The following is a 16,013-nucleotide window of genomic DNA, read 5'->3' as shown; positions in this document are numbered from 1 at the left end:
CTGCCCCGGCCCTTTTCCTGCTAAGATATTCTCACATGTGTGAATCATGTCTTGATTTACAATCCCACAGAAGACAGCTGTGGCGTGACCCTGTGGGCTCCTCCCGCCCCTCCCCCTGCACTTTCCTGTTGCCCTGGGGAGCTCTATCACACCACATCTGAAGCTTTTATTTTTATAAATAGTCAAACTGCCAAGCAAAGTGGTAGTGGCTGAACACACTGGTAATTAAAGCTGCCACTTGCTGACATAGTTTTTTTTTAGTCAATACAGTTATGCTGAGAGAACCAGTTTAACAGCCACAACCCTACTTTTAGGTCTTAAATTCAAAGGACAGAATTTGAATATCACTTGAATGTTAAAGTCCACCCTGATTGTCAGATGAAAGATGAATGTTTAGACACTTTTAAACAAAAAACATCAAACACTGAAAACACAGAGTCTATCTGAATAGCTGTATTTTATAAACATGTAGACATGGATAGCTGACTGTGTTGAAAGGGATGGAATACATTTTAGTCCCAAATTATGAAATCAATGCTTAAAAGCTGCATGTGTTTTGGGTTTCTTGTGTGAGCATTTGGAACTGGGCATATACATTCTAAACAAAACTGGAGTTTTTAAGGCACAGCATTTCAAAAGTGTTTGGTCAGTAATCTATTCTATTTAATGAATACTTTCATAGTGCTTACTATGTGCCAGGATCAGTGCTAGCTACTTTATAAATATTAACTATGTTAATCCTCATGTCAATGCTATGAATAGCTATTTCCCTATTTTAAGATAAGAACACTGAGGCACAGAGAGGTTAAGTAATTTACCTAAGGTCACACAGCTAGTAAATGTTAGAGCCAGCATTTAAGCCCCGAGTTGTTGTCCTTGACTCCTGGGCCATCCTGCTTCTTGATAAATATACTGACAATGACTAGGAGAGAGTCTTTTAATATATTTTATTGACTTTTTACAGATAGGAAGAGAGAGGGATAGAGAGTTAGAAACATCAATCAGCTGCCTCCTGCACACCCCCTACTGGGGATGTGCCCGCAACCAAGGTACATGCCCTTGACCGGAATCGAACCCGGGACCTTTCAGTCCGAAGGCCAACGCTCTATCCACTGAGCCAAACCGGTTTCTGCGTAGGAGAGAGTCTTACTAGGTTAGGCTCATATATCTGAAGCCAACCCTGATAGCACCCCCTCACATTTACTCACCCTTTTATTCAGCCATTTTCATGGCTGAGGGTTCTTGAAGGACATTCAAGTCATTGCCTGTTTTTCACAGTAGCTAATGACCAACCCTTACTGCCAGTTTATTTTCCCACACCGTGATTTTGCTTAATGAAAAAATTTTGAATTTCACTATCAAAAGATGTTAAATTGGTTTTTTACTTCCAAGCAATTTTCTTTTAATAATTGTGTCCAAATAGTTGGGAAATATCATCAAAGTGCTGATATAATTAAGGTTGGATTTCCTTTGATATTTACAAGTGCCAAAGATATGAGAAATATGTAGGTAGTGAAGGACTTAGGAGGTCAGTCTTTCTATTAAAGGAAATCTGAGTTTTCTTTTTAATGCTTCATTATACTAACCTTAAAAACTTCAATATATCCAAAGGTCAGAAAAGATGATGACCTAGTTCTGTTTTCCAAACCAGCTGCAAAGTTATTTTTACCATAATCCGGATCTCAGCAAAGGCATTTCATAAGAGAAATGGAAAAATGATAAAGAATTTTAGCCTGAATATTTCTGATAAGAATGTTATAATACTCCTGTGCTTTTATATTTTTTTCTTCCTAAGTGGTGTTTAGTCACCGCATTTAAGCTACCTTTTCTAAAACTAACCTGTAACTAGAGTCTTTTCTGTGAATAAGGTACCCCGAATTTTTCTAGATGGTCAGGGAGTCACCACATTTAACTTCCCTGTTTGCTGTCTTTCACTATTTTCACAGCCAGCAGGCAAGCAGCTTATAGAATCACGTCCATGTTTTAACTCTGTATATAAATGAATCAAGTGTGGAGGTTATTTTATTTTATCCACAAGCAACCTTGTGCTGTAACGGTGTGGTCTGAAAGGTTGATTTTTCTTTGTACTTTTGTATGATGAGTTTTTACATTCAAATGTATTGCTTGCCTGCTCTTTACCACCATAAAAATGGTAGAAACTTGTTTACTGAGTACAGGATGTCTTTCCTTTAACAAGAAAAAGTTTAAACAACAACTTTTAAGATTATTTACATTATCAGTGCAAGATCACAATAGAGACAGCTAATCACCTTCCCTAGATGTACGTCCCCAACTGAAGGCCACAGCTGACATAATTTCTAATTAGTCCATAATGACACCAATGGTGGATTCCTTACTGTGGTCTGTATAGCATTTAAGAGCTTGTGTACTAAGTCATTTCACAAAACATGGGAGAAAATGTTCAAGTTGACACTTCCCCTGTGTACCAGGCTTAATTGACTTCAACAGTGGCCAGAGAGAAAAATTTGTTACTGAGAAAAAAGAGACAAAGAAAATCAAGCATTTCTTAGTGGAGATGGCATGATACCAAAAATGAAATCTGGAGGACCTGGGGATAGAGAGTTAAATGAGACCTGAAAAGTTTCATAATAGTGAGAAAATGATGGCTAGGGGGAGGATGGTAATTTATAGTTATAGAAGAATTGTTATTAAGATCGGGTGGATATTACTAATTCAAGGAAGTAAATAAAGCTAGCTTTACTTTTTACTAGCTTATATTGTGGACTTCTAAAATGAACCTTAAGAGATGTACCTCTAGCCCTTAAATAATTTCTTTTGCCCCAGTCCTCAGAGGTGGGGAAGGAGAAGGAACCCCAGCAACTGGCCAGCTCTCACCCTCTGAAACATTAGCAATAACATTTCATAAAATGGTCCAGCCTCAAAATTTTATACTAAAATTAGTAATAGTACTGTTGTTTTCTAAAATAAACTGTAGGAAAATGTGTTTGTATATATACGTATTCTTAAGGTAGAGGTGTCCTTTCTTATTATGATACAACTAGAGGCCCGGTGCACAAAATTCATGCATGGGTGGGGGGTTCCCTCAGCCCGGCCTGTGCCCTCTCACAATCTGGGACCCCTCAGGGGATGTCTGACATCCCTCTTGCAATCTAGGACCTCTGGCTCCTAACCGCTAGCCTGCCTGCCTGATTGCTCCTAACCGCTCACCTGCCTGCCTGATCGCCCCTAACTGCCTCTGCCTCGGCCCCCGCTGCCGCAGCTTCATCCGGAAGAACGTCCATAATGACATCTGGAAGTTCGTTCAGCTGTCCGGTCTAATTAGCATATTATGCTTTTATTATTATAGATAATAAAAAAAAATAAACATAAAAATGGACAGAGTCAACAACATAAAATATTATATTTACACTAGAGGCCTGGTGCACGAAATTCGTGCATGTGGGGGGGTGTCCCTCAGCCCGGCCTGCACCCTCTCCAATCTGAGACCCCTCAAAGAATGTCCTACTGCTGGTTTACAGGGATCGGGCCTAAACCAGCAGCCGGACATCCCTCTTGCAATCCAGGACTGCTGGCTCCTAACTGCTCACCTGCCTGCCTGCCTGCCTGATTGCCCCTAACCACTCTGCCTGCCGGCCTGCTCACTCCCAACTGCCCCCCCGCCAGCCTGATCACCCCCAACTGCCCCCCGTGCCAGTGTGCTCACCCCCTCCTTCCCTCCCTACTAGCCTGCTCACCCCCACTGCCCCCCTGTTGGCCTGCTCACTCTAAACTGCCCCCCCCTGCTGTCCTGATCACCTCCAACTGACCCCCACTGATGGGGTGAGGGACTGAGGGCTGTTTTCAGGCTGGCCACACCCCCTTCAGGGTGAGGGTCCCCACTGGGGTGCTTAGCCAGTTTGGGTGAGGGGCTGATGGCTGTTTGCAGGCTGGTCAAGCCCCCCAGTGGGGACCCTCACCCCATGGGAGTGTGGCCAGCCTGGGTGTGGAGCTGAGGGCTGTTTTCAGGCTGGCCATGCCCCCCGGTGATCCAGGCTCCCAGCCCCTCCTTTTTTTCTTTTCTTTCTTTTTTTTCAGTGCCTCCTTGAGCGGAGGCCAGGGCCCTGGAAGCAGGTATCTGGGATTTATTTATCTTCTATAATTGAAACTTTGTAGCTTTAAGCGGAGGCCAGGGCTGGCCAGGGTGGGTGGGAAGCTTGGCTTCCTCCATTGCTGGGGGCAACCCAAGCCTCCTGCTTGCTCCAGCTCCATGGCCGCCGCCATCTTGGTTGGGCTAATTTGCATACTCACTCCTGATTGGCTGTGGGTGTAGCAGAGTGATGGTTAATTTGCATGCTTCTCTTTTATTAGTGTAGATTTGGAAAAAAAACACAAATTTAAAAGGAAAGCATAAGACAAGAAAATAATTGCACTATGTGACAAAGTTCTATATAAAGAACTCCCATAAACCAATAAAGACAATAGGTAAGGGACTTAAAAGTGCCTCCCATTCAGTGAGAGAAATATAAATAACCAATAAGTACTTAAAAATTCTCACCTTCTTGCCTTGGCCAGTTTATCTCAGTGGTTAGAGTGTTGGCCTGCAGACTGAAGGGTCCAGGTTCAATTCCTAGGCAAGAGCATGTACCTGGGTTGCAGGCTCGATCCCAGCTGGGAGGCAACCAACTGTCTCTCTCACATCCATGTTACTCTGTCTCTCCCTTCTGCTCTCTCTAAAAATCAATGGGGGGAAAAATATCCTCTGGTGAGGATTAACAAAAAATAAATAAAATGAAAAATTCTCACCTTCTTTAACCTTTTGCACTCGGATGTCGAGTGTGACTAGACACGGTTAGCATTAGAATAAAGGAATCGAGAAAAAAGCAAGCTAGTGCAAAGGGTTAATAAATAAATACAAATTAAAACAATAAAGAGACAGGTTTCACTCTAAATTGTCAGGGCTTATAAGTTTTGATAAGCTCCAATGTTTTTGACAGTGTGAGAAAACAGGAATTTCCTATATTTTGATGTCATATTTTTCAGGGCAGAAATGTTCATAGAAACCTTAGGTGCTTATACCCTCTGATCCAGCATTCCATTGCTAGACACTTAGCCTATAGCAGTAGGTACCCGAATGAGGTAAGATACCAGTATGAAGATATTAACTAAAACAAATTCTTTCTAAGGAACAAAAACAAAATGAAATAAAATTAAATTTCTATCCCTATGGGATTGATAAACTAAAAGGCATCAGAAGAATAGAACTAGGGCTACTTTTATTTTATTTATTGATTGATTGGTTTGAGAGAGAGAGAAAGGAAGGGAGGAGAGAGAGAGAAATATCAATTTGTTGTTTCACTTATTTATGCATTCATTGGTTGATTCTTGTATGCACCCTGACCGGAAATCAAACTCAAAACCTCAGCATATCAGGACAATGCTCTAAGCAACTGAGCTACTCGGCCAGGGCTCTAAGGCTACTTTAAAAGCAGAGGTTATATACATTGAGACAAAAAGAAGCCTGTGTGATATTATTGAAGAGGACCACATTATAGAACAGTGTGTCAAGAACATGCAGAATATCTGGAATAATCACACATTTGGAGGGGAAAGGTGTATGTGTACGTATGCACATAGAAAAAAGAATACATATCAAACAATGAGTGAGAGTGGCATTAAAGATTTTTGTTGTTTTCATGATCAATTTCTATATTGCTTGTACTTTAATTAGTGTGTTTTACCTTTGTTGTTATTGTTGTTAATCCTTACCTGAGGATATTTTTCCATTGATTTTTAGAGAGAGTGGGAGAGAGGGAGGGGAAGAGAGAGAGAGAGAGAGAAACATTGATGTGAGAGAAATACATCAGTTGGTTGCCTCCCACACATGCCCCGACCAGGGTCAAGGATTGAACCAGAAACCCAGGCACGTACCCTTGACCGGGAATCGAACCCGAGACCCTAAACTGTTTGGGCCAACACTCTAACCACTGAGCACCACTGGCCAGGGTGAGTGTGTTTTACTTTTATAATCAGAGAAAAAAAAAGAATATACAAAACTTTGAAATGAAGTAGCCTCAGTAAAGCATGCAGAAAACAACCCACACAGATCACCCAGGCCAATTTAGAACAGGCCAAAAAGTCTCAAACAGGATGAAGAGGGGTTGGTGGACGGTGAGTTCATTGCAAGGGAGAGCCTGTGTATACAGCAGCATCAAACGACGAACCAACAACAGAGCCCAGAGTTCTGCAGGCACAGAGACCAGATGGAAAACAGGGTCCCTGGAAGGGAGCTAAGAGGAGCATCCAAGGGCCCTAACCCAAACAGGAAGGGAGAAGCAGGAAGGGATTCCATATGCAGATGATGGATTTATACCAGCAACACAGTGCTTGATCTGAAGCCAAAGGCTGCTGCTTTCCATCCTTAGTGAGCTGCTGAGCGCTGGTGGGAACACAGAAGAGGCCGGGAGAGGCAAGGCTCTGTAGGTGGTGGTAGCTGTTGGTGTTGGCAAAAAAGCCTAGGATTGCTTCCCAACTGGACTTCATTTTATTATTCTAAGTTGCAGGTAAACTAGACATGTTTGAATGTGTCTTATGGAATCTTCCAGAGCATAATAGCTTTGTTGTGGCTTCCTTACAGACTACCTATATTTCCAGGAACTTGTCAAAGCTTTATTTACCCACTCACCCTCCCCATTTTTACTGAGTACTCTGTGCAGGTTTCCAAGCTAAGTGTGGAGATGAATATCAAAGGTCGGGCAGAGCTTCTTAGCCCAGGGAACTCACAGCCTCATAGTAAAATAAACAAGAATGAGACAAGCACATATTCGAGTTACAATGTGATAGCTTAGAAGAGTAGAAAAGGTCAGGGTTTGACTATATTTGTTTTCTGACTCTGTGACCCAAGGTAACTACTTCAGTTAGTTTTTGCATTTGGTATCATGTCTAGTATAATACCCACTACTGTGCCTGACACATGGTAGGTACTCAAAGTATTGCTATTATTATCCAAGTCCCATAAAAAGAATATAAGTAAATCAAAGGTCATTTCTTTGAATGGAAAAATAAGATAGCCCAGCTGGTGTGACTCTGTGGTTGAATGTTGACCCATGAACCAGGAGGTCACCATTCGATTCCTAGGCAGGGCACATGCCCGAGTTGTGGGCTCAATCCCCAGGAGGCAGCTGATTGATGATTCTCTCTGATCATTGATGTTTCTATCTCTCTCTCTCCACCTCTCCCTTCCTCTCTCTGAAATCAATAAAAACATATTTTTAAAAGAAAGAAAAATTAGATAATATCTCACAGAATTATTTTGCAAGTTATCAATAATCGTTTCCTTCAAATTACTTAAACCTACAAAGATTAATCATTGTTAAACTCTGCTAGTACTTCAAGTAAAAATAGAAACAATTGCTGTTTATTCTTTTAAAAAATGTAACATGATTTCTTTTTCTGGATGCACAAGAGTGGGTAGTAAATTTCTCCCCCAAGATGCTCAGTGGGCTTTTTTTTATTGCCTTATGCACCTATAAATAGGAGTCTTGAGAATTTGGGGCCTTGGAACATTTCTGGTCTACAAAGTTACTTTCTTGTGTTTGCTGTAAAATCCTGCTCTAGCATGTTTTGAAAAATTCATAGGAAGTATATCAAATTTATGTCCAGATATGCTCCAAATAGGGAAGGAGGTTCCGCTCCATTGTAAGAGTCTCAGAGCAGGGGTCTAGACAGTGGTATCATCAAGAGACTAAGACCCTGCACACTCAGGATACACCAGGAAACGTGGCCCAAGGAAAACAGGATTATGTGGACCTGATAATAGCCTTTTGCCCCATCAGAAAGGCCTGTGGTCTCCAACCTATATGACCAAGGATGAGCTGGTACAGCCTAGACCCTCTTGGACCGCTGCTGACACAGGACAGCTCTAGCCCTGCGTCTGTCCCCACCCTCAGCTTGATCTTAGCAATGGATCTGATCGTTCAGTCAGTGAGTCCTCAGACTTCCCTGAGGGTCGTTTACGTGATTTGTATAAAATAGGCAGTTCCACCAGGTTGACTCTGCCAGGAGGCAGCTGGCTGTTGAACTGCCTCAACTGTGAGGGTCTTGCTCCTTCAGTGACGCCTGGCTCTGTGCTTCCTTTACAGAGAATCCCACAGCCAACAAAGATTCTGGCCAGGAGTCCGAGTCTATTCCGGAATATACGGCAGAAGAGGAGCGGGAGGACAACCGGCTGTGGAGGACAGTGGTGATTGGAGAACAAGAGCAGCGGATTGACATGAAGGTCATCGAGCCCTACAGGAGAGTCATTTCTCACGGAGGTAGTCCAGCTCTGTGTGGATCTGGGGACAGGGGAACAGGCAGCCTTATATTTTCATTAGAAAATGAAACTAGAGTTCTCTGCAGCATGACACCCCACAGACCCTATTGGGCAGTCAGTGTTTAGGGGACTGTAGAGCTAAATATATCACTTCATACCCAATCTATAAACATTGCAAGGCCGACTATGCAAAAATAACTTTCCACTGTGAAAAATGCTTTTCATATCACAGATCTGATAGTTACAATCTTCTGTGCAAATTTCTTGAAAGCCAGAGTTGTCCAGTTTCATAATGTCTGTTCAGAATTCATTTGGGTTGGTTGTAGGGTTTAAGTGAATCGTTTTTGAGTCCATACCACCGTAGCCTGCAGTAAATCACTACAATAGAGCTGCTTCTAGTTACAAAACAGTATTTTGAATCCTCTTCAGAAGCTTTGGGAAATCTTTTTAGACTCAGCCTTGTCATTGTTTTCCCCTCCCTGAGACTGGCTTTTCTCTAAACTCCGTTACACCTGTGCCTGACAACAGCCAGTTCCAGCCAAAACCTCCACGTGCCTAGTGAGGGGCAAGGGAGAGGGAAAAGCGGTGTTTCGTATTTCTAGTGCTTTCTTGGAGCTCCAGAGCCTGGACTAATCTGGGATTCACAACAAGTCAGATGAGCAACACATTTAACATGGTCAACTTCAGAAAGCATCGACGGCTTTTTTTTTTTATTTTTCTGCTGCATGCGCTCCTTCCCTGCCGTCCCGAGGCACCCCCTAACCACTCGGCTGTTCCGGAACAGTGTAAGCTGACAAGGCAAATGTTCTTCCCTCTTCCTCATCAAGGACAGGGAAATAAGCATCTTGGGACGACATTAAACTCCTAGCTTTTGTTTTCTAACTAGCAGAAGGACATTGTGTTTTTTCAATCAAATTTCCCTCCACCAGCAAATTTTCCACTTTCCAGCCTATGCATTGCTCCCTGCAGGTAAGTATCCGACCACCCAGGGACTCCAACCATGACAGAGAAGGAAAATGCCAATAGGTGTCCTCAGCCATGACCTTCCTTTTTCCTGCCTCACAGTGTGGCCTGAAATGGCAATATGTCCCCATGATAGTGCTGTGGGCTGGGGCCGTTTCCTCTGAGAGAAACTTTCCCCATAGCCCTTCAGAACAGAGCTGGCCTGACCTCCCGGAGGTGACAGACAAGTGGTCATAGAGCCAACCCTTTGTTAGGATGAAAACCACAGCCTGAACGTCACCCAGATCTTCCCAGAAGGCCATGCCTCCTTTGCACCACCCATTGGGCACAGAGGTATGATTTGTTTGGAAATAAAAACAAATCAGAGGCTAACTATAAAAATAGCCTGTGCTCATTCTAAAAAAAAAAAAAGAAAGCACAAAAAAGTGTAGAACAGTGATAATACTTATACATTTCTACCCCCTTGGTCTTAACTGAAGAGCCATTGGTTATAAAGAAGGCAGGCTCACTGCTTCGCTGCTCTCCTGACACCTCTTGTCCCTCCAGTACACCCACCTGCCTGTTCTTTCCACCACAGTGAAAGTATGTGGGTTGTGTGGGTGGGTCCGCTGCCTGAAATAGGAGAGAGCGGTTGTCATCAGCACGGTAGGGACAGAAAAAGCCCTCGCTTCTGCTTGTCACGTCCTCAGGGATAACCTAGTTTGCTGCGCCCTCCATCCCTGCCACCTGCTCCCACTGGCATTAGCTCCTCTTCGTTCTGTTGCTGAGTTCGGATTTTGTCTGTGTGACTGTCCAGTTTGGAAGACAAGGCCACCTTTCCTACCCCCAGCTCCACCTCGGCTTTCTCCGGGCGCTGGCCTGCATGAGTGTGCCGCTGGCTCCACCCATCTGGCACGTCAGCGAGATGCCGCCTCTTCCTCTGTCCTGAACAGCTTTTGTGCTCTGTCGGCAAAGATCGTTCAGATGTTGCTTCTGAATTTGCCAGAGCTTTGTCTTCTGTGTTGGAAACTCACACCACTTTTTTAGACCTTAGTGATGAGAAGGCAGTCCTCCTTAGTTACCAGTCTGTGGAGTTGGCCATCCTGGCTTCTGATAAGCATTTGATAATCAGCGCCCCATCGTGGATGGGGATCTTGTTTTGGTGCCTTGCATTTTGCTATAAGGATGTTTTCCCATTCAGGCCAACGGAGAAGTGCCAGCTGTTGTGCTCTGTGCAGCTGCAAGATGAGGGCTGGGGATGATTAAAAGAGCTGCATGAATTAACTAGAAAACAAGGCCTTCCCAAGTGTCCATACCAGTTGGGGATATCAGTGTGGGAGAGCAGTCTTTGAACAAATAATCCGGTCCTCTGCTTTGGTGACCTTGCTATGAGCTATTGTCAGAGGCCCTGCACACATTTACAGTAACGGGATTCAAGACCCAGTTTTGCCAGGAATTAACTTTTCTTGGTAATTAATCACGTAACTTCTCTGGGCTTCAATCACTTCATCAGTCATAAGAGGGTGACCAATATTCCTGCCATCTGCTTAAATAAAAAAGAGCAAAGAGAGGGCTGGGTGGTTTGGATCCGCCAGCAGCGTGGGGTCACTCTGAGGCCAGAACTGGCTTTTTTGAACTTGAAGCAGAGAATATATTTAAATGACCAAGGGCAGTTGTGCCATAGCATTGTAACAAGGAGTTTCCTTTCTTTCTTTCTTTCTTTTTTTTTTTTTTTACTTCTTTTATTATAGGAGATTCAGGTAACCTTCTCTGCCATGTTGCTGGACAAATGATCCTGGAAAGAATGAGAAGAGTTACTGGCTGGTGTGTGTATGTGTGTGTGTGATGTTTTGATTGTGACTGTGGCATCTTTCCTTCTGTCTCCATTCCATTTGCGGGCCAGCAAACTTGTGTTCCGTCCCTTTCATGCCTGTGTGTTCTGCCTCAGGTAAGGTTTGCATCACTGCTTCAGAGGGTCTCAGGAGGCACCATGGTGGGATTGCTCATGCACCTCAGCACACATACCCTGAATTCACCTCATGGTCATTGAGAAGAGAGGCTAATAAAATACACATTTCTAAAACCCAAATTTCAAACGCATCATGCAGTTGCTGGTGGGCAACTTCACGTGAGGAAGCTGCATATTTAGAATAGCAATCAGGTTAGCCAGTCCCTTTAAGGAGATCTGTGCAGGACAAGAGGGAATGGTCCACTCATTCTTGTCATTGCACTTAGTCAGCTGTTGCTATTTACAGTATCTCCAAAGCCTGACAACAATGGCAGCAGCTCTTGACTTGGAAAACTCTCCCGAGGAGCTCTTTTCCTTCCATGTCCTTTCGTACAGCTCCTCCTCGCCTCCTGTTTCCTTCCTCTCTCTTTTCTTCCCTTCCAACTGTTTAGGTGCCCCAAAGTACAAAAAGCCATCTTTGTAAATTTTAGTAATTTTTACCTAGAGCCATTCCTGACTTAGACAATGGTCAGAAGGTGATAAGTTGGTTAAGCATTCGTTTGGTTACATGAACTCCAGGGCACATGACAGCATTCCAAAGACAGACAGCATGGACACAGAGCTGAACTGCCATTTAAGACGACCTCTGAAATACTCTTCATAAACTCCAGGCTTTCATTTTTAAAAAAACCTCATAGAAATTCTTCAGAAATAGAAAAAGAAATCAAAGCAACTGAGCAGTCATGATCTTGAAGTTACTCTGACAGCCAGACAGCTACATTTAGAAAGATGCTTTCAAAAGGATGCTTTTGCACCTGCTTTTAAAGCTGGATCCATTCTGTCTGTTGTCTCTTCTGATGAAGCCACCTTTTTCATTGTGCTGAGTCTGCATTGCATACCTTCATGGTGTAGGATTAGTGTAGCTAAGTCAACTTATCCTTTATGAATTTCCATTTTATTTAGGCTTCTTAAATAAAATTGTTCGGAGGGAAAAAATGCTTCTTGCATTGAAATATATCTCTTTCTGTCATTTTCCTTCATATCACATTCTAAAAAGGAGTTGGCAAATATCGACATATTGGAAAAGATGAAACTAAGGCAAAGAATCCAGAGGGAAGCTACTGCAACCCTGGCTCACAAACATGTGTTGCATCAGATGTAGACTTACATAGGTAGCCTCTTCTGTAAACACTGTATACAACCTCAAATTAGTAATACACACGAACCCATAATTTGGTATATTTTTAGATGGTATCACTCTCTTCTCCACCTCTTTTGTGGTAGAATCCCACTCTCTCTTTGTAGAGAACATCTTATTAAACTGCTTTTCAAAAGTTAAGCCCCATCCAAATCTATATCCAGCCAGTATTTTACTGCCTTGTCATCACCAGAGGGGTACTTAGAGTTCAGAAAGAATGAGACACACTGAGTTCTGAGAGGACTAGATCAGGCGTGAGCGTGTGACCTGTCCTCCCCCTCAGAGCTTTGAGGAAATCTCTGTAATGATTCTGAAGTCCAGAACTATGTTATATGACAAAAATTACAAGTGTTTAAAAGGGGATATAAAACCATGACCCTACAGTGCATTGCTTCCATGTTGAAGTCTGGAAGACACGTGAGATCCCATACACAAACCCGTGGGGATCTGATCAACCGCTGCCATGAATTTCAAAGATGAGCTCTAAGGGAACCCAGAGCTTGATTAAAGGATGGAGCAGAGCTTTCCAACGTGGGTAAAATGTCCCGAGATATCTCTACATTTTCCTTGGCCCTTGGAGTTTCAATGACCACACTTGTCTGCATCTCCTGCCTCCTTTTTTCTCTCACCACCCTCTGCAAATAGAACTCCACCCATGTTACCAAGAAGTAATTCTCCAGTTTTTTCCAACACATATATTTTCATAAAACTTCAGACCAACCCTTCTCGAGTTTGCCCTCTCTCTAAGAGATGAGGTTCTGACTTCTGTGCCCAGTTATTCTTCACCTGAGAGTGCTTCCCTCACCATCTGTTGCACCTGGAGATTGCAGGGAACCAGTCCTCTAAACCAAAGCCAAGACTGTTACTTGTCTACTCACTAGCATCTGGTCGCTGCAGTCTGTGAGTCTGAGATTGTAGTGGAATTTGGTGACGAAATTTTCCCTTCAAGTTAAAACTTAAAAGAGCTGAAAATGATTACTCTGGACCTCCTTTTTAGCCATGAGAGGGAAAAAAGTATTATATAAATTACGTTTTTAAAATATATAAATTAGAAACCCATAAAACAGAAAGTGTTGCTCCTATCCTTTGATAAGTTGAGTGCTTATACACCCAGTCATGGCTATGTATAACACATATAATCGTTCACAATATATGGATACCCTATATATGCAAATATATTCACACACTATATTTAAGACTCTAGATAACATATGTTAACCACTAAGAGATAATTATATGTGTATATACTTATAAAAGTACCGTCTGTATAATACTCAATTAAAGATATATCTATTACATCCATATCCACACACTTGCCAGGGTTTCTAGATTTATCCTTTAGGTTAAATATTATCTTGTTAAAGCTTTCAATTGGTTACAAATGTCTTTTTGTTTGTCCCCCAGGATACTATGGGGATGGCCTAAATGCCATCATTGTGTTTGCCGCCTGTTTTCTGCCAGACAGCAGTCGGGCGGATTACCACTATGTCATGGAAAATCTTTTCCTGTGAGTGATACTTACAACAAAGTGCTTTGAGTTAATGTCTGTGGGCATGTATGGCAGATCAGCATCTTTAATAAAAGGAAATAAATGATGTAGACTGTGCTAAGCCTTTGAGAAAAAGCCAATGAAATCTCTGTCTAGGAACATTGCTCAAGAGACTAAAACCTTTAAAGTCACTCTTGTCAGTAGAATGGATTGAAAACTAAACAAACACAGCTTGCCCTGCATTTTAAAATGCTGTAACATTTCCTCTGGGTGAAGTGTTAATATTTGTTCCCCGATAACATGTTCTTAATCAACGGATGAGGACCTGGCTTCATTTAGATCTGCCCTTATTTAATCTGGGTTGCCCTTACTATATGATAACACTGTTGACATTTTTGAAAGTTAGGTTTCTTACCCACACGTATTTTTAGTGTACCTGCATTAAAAAAAAAAAAAGGTAACTGTATTATTTAAATGAACAGTACTCACTCTCAGAAATGATCTTAGGTAACTGCATTCTTCTCCAGGTGAAGAGGTAATATGCACAACCATTCTCAAATGTTATACACCCTGTTATTTCAATGTTATCTAATTATGGTGTTGATAAGATGAAGTATTTCATGTGGGCACTGAAAACACTCCTCTTCCTTCCTGTGATCAGATATGTAATAAGTACTTTAGAGTTGATGGTAGCTGAAGATTATATGATTGTGTACTTGAATGGTGCAACCCCAAGACGGAAGATGCCAGGGCTGGGCTGGATGAAGAAATGCTACCAGATGATTGACAGACGGTAGGTGGGCTCCATTATTTAATCCCTAGTTTTATTTTCTCAATAATTCCTATTTCTAACTCCCTCTTAGTCTACCAAAATGCAGTTATTTAGGAACATTGAATTATGCAGAGTTGAGATAATAAATGATAACATATTAATCCAAGTGTCACTTGGTGCCCCAAGCAAATCCTCCCCAGATTTTGTTAAATGTTGTAGTGTCAGACCAAATGACCAAACTGTGCTTTAAACTAAGCATGTTATTGCCACATCAAGGTGTAATTTGAGCTGGTAAACCAGCATCCACCATTCTCTACTGGTGCCATGTGATCTTGATGCTATTTATGTGCATTGGGACTATTGTGATTTTGGAAAATGTTGAGCTCTTATTTCAGTATTCACTGTTAATTCATGTTAACCACTAGCCCATATGGTGCCTTTGGGTGCCCCTTCTTCAAGATACTTTACTTTCATTTGTACTGGTTTTAACCTTTTGCACTCGGATGTCGAGTGTGACTCAACACGGTTAGCATTAGAATAAAGGAATCGAGAAAAAAGCAAGCGAGTGCAAAGGGTTTTAATAGAACAAAACACATTATTGCCATGTATAGGAAAACTGTCATAATAAACATACCAGTTTATGATATCTGTGATGGGTATGGCATCCACTTAGATGTGGCTCCTTACATAACAGCACATGAGTGCCCTGTTACAGTAACTAAAATTCGTTTAATGATTCAAACATTCATAAAGTAGCATTACTAATGCTGAAAAATGTGCCTGAAAATCAAGAACCTTGAAATGGTAACCTGCAGGCCAAACAACCACTTGATATATGGTTCCTGTTTTCACTATATGTAAGAAGACACCAAGACTCAGAGATCAAATAAATTAAGTTGCTTGTAAAAGTATACTTTTCAAAATAGTAAAGATAATGCTAACAAAAATGAAAAGCATTGTTAAGCAAAAATATGCCATGATGGTTATAGATTTATGGACTCGGTGAATACAACCACTTTATTTTACATTTATTCTGAGAAAATAAGGCTTGAATCACAAGTTTCAAATTACATATCAAAAAGCATTTTTTATTAATTATGACTATTCTACACTTTCCCTATTGGTAATAGCAACTTGCCTAGAACTCTGTGTATATATTCTTATTTGGGAACATGCTTTCTGTTTTAATTCCCACTAAAAATGGGTTATGGGTAACTGTTTTTCCTTTTTCAAACTAGGTTGCGGAAGAATTTGAAATCGTTCATCATTGTTCATCCATCTTGGTTCATCAGAACACTCCTTGCAGTGACACGACCTTTTATAAGGTTTGATTATTATTATAGTAAAAGTAAAAGCATTATTAGTAGATTTTTAAAAATATATTAATTGACC

At 41.7% G+C, this 16,013-nt stretch overlaps 1 protein-coding gene across 2 annotated transcripts in view; it reads left to right on the top strand.

Moving 5' to 3' along the window:
• Window positions 1-16,013, top strand: part of PRUNE2 (prune homolog 2 with BCH domain) — a 213,501-nt gene that overhangs the window by 184,174 nt on the left and 13,314 nt on the right. The window contains exons 12-16 of one of the 2 annotated variants that reach the window (XM_054727662.1): window positions 8,100-8,273; window positions 10,966-10,974; window positions 13,765-13,867; window positions 14,511-14,642; window positions 15,860-15,946. In XM_054727662.1, coding sequence (XP_054583637.1) covers window positions 8,100-8,273; window positions 10,966-10,974; window positions 13,765-13,867; window positions 14,511-14,642; window positions 15,860-15,946 — 505 coding nt within the window. The remainder of the gene's footprint in view (window positions 1-8,099; window positions 8,274-10,965; window positions 10,975-13,764; window positions 13,868-14,510; window positions 14,643-15,859; window positions 15,947-16,013) is intronic. The other variant, XM_054727663.1, reaches the window with a different exon arrangement.

The sequence above is a fragment of the Eptesicus fuscus genome, chromosome 15, assembly GCF_027574615.1.
Source record: "Eptesicus fuscus isolate TK198812 chromosome 15, DD_ASM_mEF_20220401, whole genome shotgun sequence".
NCBI lineage: Eukaryota > Metazoa > Chordata > Mammalia > Chiroptera > Vespertilionidae > Eptesicus > Eptesicus fuscus.
Note: the sequence above shows the minus strand (reverse complement) of the source record. Positions and strands in the feature narration are given on the sequence as shown.